Genomic DNA, 10,554 nt, shown 5'->3' with positions numbered 1-10,554 from the left:
GCTACGGTTGGTGGTGAGAGGGATTGTGTATATGGAAGGTTCTTTGTTACTGTAGGGTTGTAGTGCTTTAATGAGTGTGCGATCGCTTAGTGTAGGTGGGACCCACCTAAGGGTTCCGTTGACTCTGTTCTTTTCGTGTAAAGTGAAGAATAGTGTGTAGGGACCGTGTGTTTTGTGTGTGTTGTGTAGGGTGGTGACGTCGAAGGCATTTGATGTGAAGAACCACGTGTCTGCACGACCATAATTGAGGAGGAAGATCTGTTGGTTGCTTATTAGTTGTCGAAGGATGTGACCTCTTAGATTGGGTTGACCTCCTGAGTTGATTGTAACTTGAATGGTGGGTGAGTCAGCCGGGAAGAGTTCTGGACAGTCCTCATCAGGTAGATCGAGTATGGCGGTGGTGGCTGAAAGGGGTTGGGCCCTGGATTTCATTAAACCCCCCGGACCGTAGTCCGGGAGGCTCCTCCCCAAGCCTCTCGGCCCAGGGGGAACATCCGAGGGCGCAACCCCTCTGTGAACGTTGACTATATTTGCATATGTCGTTGAGCTAGGCTGTGACATTGTAGGGAGCGTAGAATAGTTTTCAACTAGCAATAACCACGCCTCGGTAAAACCTCATTGGCTATGCTATTCGATCTATCAAATAGTTAAATTAATTTCGTAACATAACGTTGCAGCGATTTCAGTGAAAATAACGTCAGATGCAGGTGTTGTGGCTGTTGACTAGTTACTGACTAGTAATTAAAAAAAATAGTTAATTGTCTGCTAGGAGTGTATTTTGAAACACCCACAAAGGCGTATCGTATTAATTTATAAGGATAAAAATGCAATAAAACAACGGCTTTTTGTTTTTGTATTTAGTCACCTTGTTTATTGATTAAAAAACTAAAATACTCCAAATGCTAAATTAAACAACAAAAATGTTTTTGTTAACAAATAACAAATCTCACAAACATGATATAATTATTGCACTTCCCGAAGTATTAATTAATATTAACAAGAATATATTTCTAGTTTCCCTTTAACAAATTTAAACTTAAATATGGGAGATAATTAACTGCACTTAGGCAATCATTGAAATTATACGTTGTATTGTTAGGAAAAAATCCCCTAAACTAAAGACAATTTACCTAGCTCAGATTGTTACATCATAATGGTTAGATGGGGGAGAAATCATTTACGTCCCTATTATAATTTTTTTGTCTATATGTTTATATTCATTTTGCAACTAAGACGGCTTATTTACGATTATATGTTACGTATGGTTTTAATAGATTTTTAATTATCAGGTATTTAATGTTATAAATCATACTAGTCGACTTACGAATGTATAGAGTAAGATGAAGTTATCTTTTTTTATTCATATTGGAATTATTAGATATTTTAACAATGTTGACATTATACATGGAACATACAATTATGTTGTCTTGCAGTTTTTAATAAAGATATTCTTCAGGCTAAAGTAATAATAGTACCTAATAATACTAAGAATACTCAATCACCGTCAGCAAATGATCAGAAGGCTGTATTCTCAAATTTGCGCATTAGAAATTATCTTTTCCCATATTAAGTGTCGTGGTGTAAAGGTCAGCATGAGGTCTTTCAATCAGTCGACCCGGGTTCGATTTACGGCTGACGAACTCTTTTTAATAAAATGTTTGATTACCAATATAAATGCTATAATGGGAAATTACATATTTTAGCTTCAAAATCTTTTATTAAAAGGAGAACGTTTGTGTTAATATTTCTTACTCTCATTGCATGCACAAAGTTTGTTATTAATATACGAGTTATGTTGATAAAAAAACGTGCGATTGTTTTGTTGTGGCTGTTGACTTGTATTCTATTTTTTTTTTTTTTTAGCAGTAACCTTTACTTTATTAAAATGCCTTTTTATGACAAATAAAGAAGAGTAGGATCTTTTAAATGCACCAAGTTCAACTTAAAGCAGGTTGATCTTGAAGTATACTTTTGTGTGTTATAACTCCCTTTTGTATTAGATCAGGTATCTCCACAGCCAGCCATGGTCCAAGCCCAAGGGCCATAGCATGTGCAATACCAAATCTAGGAACATTACGTGCCCATAAGGGTTTAAAATGATCTGTTAGACAGATTTTGCCTCCCCTGTACATTTTTGCAGTTTTTCCATCTAGCTCTGGAATAGCTATTTCGGGAGAAGTTGTAGGGTATGTCACTGGAATATCAAATTCAATGTCGAATTCATATTTGAGTAACTCATGAATGTACCAGCATTTGCCAAACCACCTAGTTCCTTCTTTATTGGACTCCAGCCTAAGCCAGTCATTATCACTTTCTTTGTTGTTTTGTACATACTGTATTAATGCTTGGTATTCTTCCTTGAGTCTTGGTATCCACAAATCACCATCTCGTGGTCCGGCTTTGGTTTTTAACAGAGGAATTTTGGCTAAAGTTGATTTTGTTGCTTCGTCTACCATGGTGTATTGACTGAAATTCCTTTTTTTTTTTTTTTAAAAAAAAAAAAAAATAGACTGAAATTCCATGACTTGTATTTTAAAAAAGTATTATTCGCTGCTTCTTGATCACAAGCTGTATAATAACTATAAAGGCGTATCGTGTTATTTTTAAGGATGAAAGTGCAATAAAACAAGGGTTTTTTTGTTTTCATATGTAGTCACGTTCTTTATTGATTTTAAAAACAAAATACTCTAATTACTAAATCAAACAACCAAACATTGCTTTTGTTAATACAGTAAACACGTATAAACATTATATAAGCATTGTAATTCCCGATATAATAATTAATATATTTACGAGAATATATTTCTATTTTCCCTTTAACACGTTTACATTTTAATATGGGAGATAACTGATTGCACTTAGGCAATCATTGAAATTATTGGCTGTGTTGTCAGGAAAATATCCCCTATACTAAAGACAATTTACCGAGCTCAAATTGTTACATCATAAGGGTTAGATGGGGGAGAAATTATTTACGTCCCTATCAGAATTTATTATAATTTTATTGTCTGTATGTTTATATTCATTTTGTAACAAAGACGGCTTATTTACGATTAATGAGTTTCGAGCCGACCTACGGCGTATCATTTGCCGCTATTTAGTTGTTTTATTTTCTACTTTACAGTAATTCATAATTTTTTAATTTGACAGCAGCAATGCTGCCACTGAAAATATTTGCTTTAAAACACGATCAGTAGGTTAATAAGGACGATAACCCCCCGCCACCCTCCTTTCCCCCAACCCCTACCCTACCCCCCCCCCCCCCGGGAAATCAGCCTCTACTTAGTTACCTCCCCTAAGTTTAAAATCGTTTCAAACTAAATTATAAGCCCCTAATAGCCGTTAATAAACCCGGCTCTACGATTGTCTACCAATTATCTCTGACAGTGGCGTAGCGAGGTCGGGTGTTACCCGGTGCGGCACTTAATGGTGTCACCACCACAGAGGCGTAGCGACCCTTCCCGGGGACAAACTTTCAAATTTTCGATTTGCACCCCCCCCCCCCTCAAACTTTCGATTTGCACCCCCCCCCCTCAAACGTTCGATAATGGTGTCACCCGGTGCGCTCCGCACCCCCCTCGCTACGCCTCTGATCTCTGATCAATGGCAACACTTTGTCACTATATCCCACCCCACTTCCTCCTCTTCCCCCCACCCCCTCCACCCCATTGTGATGTGGTTTATGGATGACCTTATACAAGGCAATATTCAGATTACACAAATTCATTGTTTTTGTGGCAATAGTTGACTTCTAGAAAGTTGAAATTCCCAGTTGAAGTTTCTCCCCCACCCCCCCCCCCCCCCCCCTCACAGGAGTGTGACTACAAATAGGTCAATATTCGAAGCAAACAGTGTCAAAATAATCACAATCCGATTTGAATTTTAATCAAATTGAGCTAAGTTATGTAACGGCGTCGGTGGTGTAAAGTTCAGCATGGTTGCCTTCCAGGCAGTCGATCCGGGTTCGATTCCCGGCTGACGTACTTTTTATTTATTTTTACACCTGTTACCAACTAAGTCTTTTATTGTAAATTTTAAATTACCTAAAAAAAAATTCATAAAAAACGTTTTAATAACAAGCTTTTATGTAATGATGCACTAAAAAGTAGAAAATAAATTATAGACTACTACTTAAATAACTATAAAGAAAAGCGTGGGTCACTTTAGTATCTATTGGATACCTTTACTAATGTTAAGGAAGACACCCACGCTTTTCTTTATAGTTATTTAAGTAGTAGTCTATAATTCATTTTCTACTTTTTAGTGCATCATTACATAAAAGCTTGTTATTAAAACGTTTTTTATGAATTTTTTTTCAGTACTTTACATGTTTTATCTACAATAGAGTTACATGACTAAAAACCATTGCGCGCCTACTGAATATCACGTTCAGTAGGCGCGCAATGGTTTTTGAACGCAGCCATTACGTGGTCGTGATGGCGCAGCTATTGATGACGCGTGTGGTGTGGTTGGCTAGACATGCCTACTGATTCGGTCCAAATTTTAATTAATTCATAAAAAATCAATTAGGCATCCAATTAAGTCAAATTTAGTTTCAGATTGCATTGTCTTCATGTCTTGACCCACGTGCCAACTGTGAATCGTATCGGTCAAGTAGAACTGTCCGAATTTTCACTCCTGCGTTTCCGTCTAGACTGACGACTGACGACTGACGACTGGCGACAGAGGAAGTGAGTTAAATAAAAGCTTGTAAAAACAACAACAAGCAAGAACCTTCACTCTATTATCATAAAGGCCTATAGTCCCAAAACTCCTTCCCCCAACTTCCCACCCCCTATCTTGCCCATCCCATAATGTGACGTCATGCTGATGCTAACAACTCCACCCCTGCAGAATTTATTTTCTTAATAAATTGATTTCATTCTGAAATATTGACTGAGCTCCGACAACATTGAGTATATTATGATGCAGAATTTCTTTATTACAAAAATAGTTTTTAATAAATCGACCAACATATTGAGAATCAGATTCATACATTACTTTATGATTTGAGAAATTTTCCGCCAGCCCCTCCGCCCGCCATGAAATGTGACGTGGTTTATTGACGACGTAAATGCTCAAATCAATCACTGCCAACGACTGATTATAATGCTGTATGTCTATAGCTACTGATTAATTTTCCTATAAGTCAAAGGGAGGTCAGACTTTAATATCGGCGTCGGTGGTGTAAAGGTTAGCATGGTTGCCTTCCAAGCAGCGTGTGACGTCAATTGAAGGTAAGAATACTCAATCACCGTCAGCAAATGATCAGAAGGCTGTATTCCCAAATTTGCGCATTAGAAATTATCTTTTCCCATAGTGTCGTTGTGTTAAGGTCAGCATGGGGTCTTCCAAGCAGTCGATCCGGGTTCGATTTCTCGGCTGACGAACTGTTTTTTAATAAAATGTTTGATTACCAAAAAAAAATATGCTATATTGGGAAATGGGAAATTACATATCTTAGCGACATAAGCTTTAATTAAAAAGAGAAAGTTTGTTTAATTTCTTATTTTCATTGCATGCACAAGGTTTGTTATTAATTTACTAGTTATGTTAATAAGAAAAAGTGTAATTATTTTGTTGTGGCTGTTGACTTGTAGTCTTTTTATAGTAGGTTTACATGAACATATATGTACATACGAGCCGACCCGCGGCATAACATACGCCGCTATTTAGTTGTTTTGTTTTCTACTTTTCAGTAATTCATAATTTGTGAATTCGACAGTACCAACGCTGCCACTGTAAATATTTATTTAAAACACTATCAGTAGTCGTTAAGGACGATACTACTACGTTTAAAATCGTTTCAAACTAAATTATCTGCCCCTAATAGTCGTCACTAAACCCGGCTCTGCTTGTAAACATTTAGCGTGAACCACAGCTCACCAGACCATGTAGGGGTGGGGGTGGTAGGGAGCGCGCTTACAGCTTGTTTGTTTTCTAGCGTCTCCCACAAGAGAATTATATATATATATATATATATATATATATATATATATATATATATATATATATATATATATATATATATATATATATATAGATTATATACGAGTTATATTATGTGGCTAATACAAAACGTCTAAAGTGGTTAGTTAACAGTGTTTTATATTTTCCATGTTGCTTGTTCTCTTACTTCTTTTCCTTCTGAGATATTTCTTTATAAAAAAACGTCTAAGTTTAACCAGTAACTAGTGTTTCTTTGTTTTTTACTGTTGAGCGTTCGTGTGGTGGTTTTCTAAATGCAGCCGCATACCTGTCTAATGGGAGGGATGCGTTACAAATGTTGCAGTTGTACATTGTTTCGCTGGGGTCTTCTTCTTCGAAGTGTTTGAGTATATCCGTGTAGACTCTGTTCGAAGGACAAATTTCGGATTGTTTGTACTTTCTATGTATGCTGTTTTCGTGCACTCCCACTTCCAAGATTGTTTTAAATCGCAGGGTGCAAAATTTGCATTGTGTTTTGTCATACATTAGTTTTGCGGGTTTTAGACTTTTTTTTGTTTTGCCTCTGTGTGACTGTTTTTGACTTGTAGTCTAAAGAAATTATCAGCTTCAAATTTATTCATATTTTCAAATCACCTGGTTGGCGTATCGTGTTAATATATAAGGGTAAAAATGCAATAAAACAACGGGTTTTTGTTTCCATATGTAGTCACGTTGTTTATTAATTTTAAAAATAAAATACTCCAATTACTAAATCAAACAACCTAATCGCTTGTTGGTTAATACAGTAGACATTTATAAACATTATTTAAGCATCATACTTCCCGAAGTACTAATTACTATATTAACGAGAATATATTTCTAGTTTCCCTTTAACACGGTTGTATATCAATATGGGAGATAATTGATTACACTTAGTTATGCAATCATTGAAATGATTCGCTGTGTTGTCAGGAAAATATACTAAAGACAATTTACCTAGCTCAGATTGTTACATCATAAGGGTTAGACGGGGGAGAAATCATTTACATCCCTATCAGAAATTATTATAATTTTATTGCCTATATGTTTATATTCATTTTATAACAAAGACGGCTTATTTACGATTATATGTTATGTATGGTTTTTAATAGACTTTTAATTATCAGGTATTTAATGTTGTAAAACATATTAGTCGACTTACGAATGTATAGAGTAAGTTGTCTTTGTATTAATTCTTATTGTGATTATTCTATATTTTAACAATGTTGACATTATACACGGAACATACAATTCTGTTGTCTTGCATTTTTTAATAAAGATAGTCTTCAGGCTAAACTAATAATAGTAGCAAATACATGGTTTAACCTTGATTTACATGTCATTCACTCCACAACCCGTACCAGTCTTACTTTTTTATGTTTTATCCAATAATTTGTTAAATCGTAGACCAGTCTAATTTTATCAGAAGCGTTAGACTGGAGTCCCTAGAGGAAGAGGAAAGTAGACAGGCCAAGGAAATCCTGGGGAAGGACAATAGAAGAGGCAAGGGTTGCCGGGCTTATAAAGAGGGCTGCCCAAAAGCGAGTTCGGTGGAGACGTGTGACGTCAAACGAATGTAATATTACTCAATCACTGTCACCAACTGATCCGAATTTACCTTATGCCTTTTACATGAAAGCGTCTTTGCTGTAAAGGTTAAATTTTACAAAAACTTCTATTTAAACAGTTGAGTAGCAAATTTAAAAAAAATATATTTTTTTTAAATAAAAAGTCTGTGGTCTTCACTTCCTGCACCCCACACTAACATTTATCTCTGATCAATGGCAACACTTTGTCACCATAATCCACCCCACCTCCTCCTCCCCCCCCAGTGGCGTAGCGAGGTCGGGTGTCACCCGGTGCGGCACTTAATGGTGTCACCCCCCCCCCCCAGAGGCGTAGCGAGCCTTACCGGGCACCCCCCCCCCCTCCTCAAACTTTCGATTTGCACCACCCCCTCAAGTTTTTCTCTATATATTCTGCTATTTTTTGCCTTGGTGTTACCCCCCTAAATGGTGTCACCCGGTGCGGTCCGCACCGCCCCCCCCCCCCTCGCTACGCCCCTCCCCCCCCCTCAACCCATTGTGATATAGTTTATGGATGACCATACGCAGATTAATATTCAAATTCCTCACATTCGTTGTTTTAGTTTCAATAGTAGACTTCTAGATAATTGAAATTTCCAGTTGAATTTTCTCCCCCCCCCCTCCCAGGACTGTTACTACAAATAGGTCAATGTCCGAATCAATCAGTCAAATTAATCACTATCCGATTAGAATTTGAATGAAATTGAGCTCTGCTATGTATCGGCGTCGGTGGTGTAAAGGTCAGCATGGTTGCCTTCCAAGCAGTCGATCCGGGTTCGATTCCCGGCTGACGCACTATTTATTTATTTTTACACCTATTACCAATTAAGTCTTTTATGGTAAATTTTAAATGACCTAAAAAAACAAAACAAAAAAACAAGCAAGAACCTTCATTCTATTAACACAGAGGCCTATAGTCCCAAAACGCCTTCCCCCAACTTCCCACCCCCCTCTGCCCCATCCCATAAAGTTACGTCACGCTGATGCTTACAACTCCATCCCTGCAGAATTTATTTTCTTAATAAATTGATTTCTTTCTGAAATATTGACTGAGCTCCGACAACATTGAGTATATATTATGATGCAGAATTTCTATATTACAAAAAAACTTTTTAAAAAATCGACCAACATATTAAGAATCAGTTTCGTACATTACTTTATAAAATGAGAAATTTTCCGCCACCCCCCTTCCCCCTCGCCATGAAATGTGCCGTAGTTAACTGATGACGTCAGTGCCCAAATCAATCACTGTCAACGACTGATTATAATGTTGTACGTCTATAGCTACTGATTGGGTTTGCCATAAGTCAGAGGGAGTCCACAAATTGATAACGGCGTCGGTGGTGTAAAGGTTAGCATGGTTGCCTTCCAAGCAGTCGATCCGGGTTCGATTCCCGGCTGACGCATAGTATTTTTTAAAGTTATTTTCTACATCCCAATCCCCCACTAGTGTGATGTTGTCTTTGTGTGACCCCAAATAGGTCAATAGAAATCATCGTTTTTACGTCTGGAAGTGTTAATGGTTGTTTTTCAAGAATTTGATATTTTCAGTGAAGTTCTATTTCCAGTTGTTAAATGGCTCTAGTCCAGGGGTCGGCAACCTGCGGCTCGCGAGCCGCATGCGGCTCTTTTGATGTCAAGATGCGGCTCTTCAGCTCCATGCACAAATATAAATAATTCTTATTTTATTTTTAAAGCTCATAAAATTATTAGTCTGCAACACTCGGTAATGAACGATATAATAATACATATGAACAGTAAACACTCGTTATTCTATTAGAATATTTAGTGACACGATATTTCAATGTAGACCTACTTCCTTGTTTCCTAAAACTGAGATCGGTTTAATCATCGAATGTCGTATTGTAGGGTGCTCCTTAAAACTAAGGTAGGCGCTTAGTGCTCGCGGGATAGCCCTGGGCGCCAAATCGCACCCTGCAGTGACGCCGGAGGACGCGCCTAATTAAATTTTGTTAGCGACCATAACAACCTATTGCATCCATAGCCTATCACGCTGTTTAAAATGAACGTATTGTTGCCCATCTTGTCTATGGTGTACAGCCTTTAAAAAACACAATGTACGCGCTATATTGCTCGCAGGGTCGCCCAATGGAATAGGCGCCGGTGTTTGCGTCTGTTACAGTTTTGCCGCTGAATATAGTAGTACCCCTTACCCGCTATGCAGAACAGAGGCGTACAACCCTTCCCAGCGCCCGGGGACAAACGTTCGATTTGCACCCCCCCCCCCCTCAAACTTGCGATTTGCAACCCCTCAAACTTTCGATTTGCACCCCCCTCAAGCTTTCAATTTATTTTTCCAACCCCCCCCCACCCCCCGCTACGCCTCTGATGCAGAACGCACGACTAACAGATGCCAAGTACTAACATAGCCTCTCTGGAACTCTGGGCGCCAAAACGTGTATTGACAAAAAATGCACCACCCGTGCGCCGCGCATAAGAAATTTAAATTTTTTTTTCGCAGCAACCTTCTCGGAATTATTTTCATCTACTCTTCAAAGTTTCATGGCACTCGGATAAATTGTGTCGAACCGCATACAACGTTTTTTTTACGCATATAGAGAAAAATCGCACCTCTAACCCCCTGGGGCGCCGCCCTTGCGAAATTAAACAAATTTTTTTGCACAAACCTCCCTAAGAGTATTCTCAACAATTTTCCCAATTTTCATGGCGATCGGATGAAAGGTGTAGTAATGCATAAAAGAAAAACAGACACAAACAAAAACACATATTGTTTTATGTATATATATGTATATATATGTATACATATATATATATATATATATATATATATATATATATATATATATATATATATATATATATGTATATATATATATATATATATATATATATATACCAAATCCTAATTAAAGATATTATATAAATAATAATAGTATAAAAATGTTGGCGGCTCTTTAAAAACTTGGAAATTGTGTATATTGCAACTTTTGGCTCTTCTGTCTCAAAAGGTTGCCGACCC

General features: G+C 37.4%; 1 protein-coding gene and 3 non-coding genes across 4 annotated transcripts; 2 read left to right on the top strand and 2 right to left on the bottom strand.

Moving 5' to 3' along the window:
* Positions 1 to 508: 508 nt before the first annotated feature.
* Positions 509 to 649, bottom strand: LOC131952219 (U4 spliceosomal RNA). The gene has a single exon (XR_009388521.1). It is a non-coding gene; the product is annotated as a U4 spliceosomal RNA (small nuclear RNA).
* Positions 650 to 1,859: 1,210 nt separating this feature from the next.
* LOC131952212 (ubiquitin-fold modifier-conjugating enzyme 1-like) lies at positions 1,860 to 2,469 on the bottom strand. Its single transcript, XM_059314782.1, has one exon. It carries the CDS (start codon positions 2,454 to 2,456, stop codon positions 1,938 to 1,940), a length of 519 nt encoding a protein of 172 aa, XP_059170765.1. The 5' UTR covers positions 2,457 to 2,469; the 3' UTR covers positions 1,860 to 1,937.
* A 5,807-nt stretch (positions 2,470 to 8,276) lies between these two features.
* Trnag-ucc (transfer RNA glycine (anticodon UCC)) lies at positions 8,277 to 8,348 on the top strand. Its single transcript has one exon. It is a non-coding gene; the product is annotated as a tRNA-Gly (tRNA).
* A 539-nt stretch (positions 8,349 to 8,887) lies between these two features.
* Positions 8,888 to 8,959, top strand: Trnag-ucc (transfer RNA glycine (anticodon UCC)). Its single transcript has one exon. It is a non-coding gene; the product is annotated as a tRNA-Gly (tRNA).
* Positions 8,960 to 10,554: the final 1,595 nt, after the last annotated feature.

Source organism: Physella acuta, unplaced genomic scaffold (genome assembly GCF_028476545.2).
Source record: "Physella acuta isolate Inbredline_101_S28 unplaced genomic scaffold, ASM2847654v3 ptg000860l, whole genome shotgun sequence".
NCBI classification, from domain to species: Eukaryota; Metazoa; Mollusca; class Gastropoda; family Physidae; genus Physella; species Physella acuta.
This window is presented reverse-complemented; position numbering and strand designations above follow the sequence as displayed.

What these genes read in the sequence shown, in the direction of transcription:
- LOC131952212 (XM_059314782.1), bottom strand. Translation starts at nt 2,456, where the DNA reads ATGGTAGACGAAGCAACAAAATCAACTTTAGCCAAAATTCCTCTGTTA.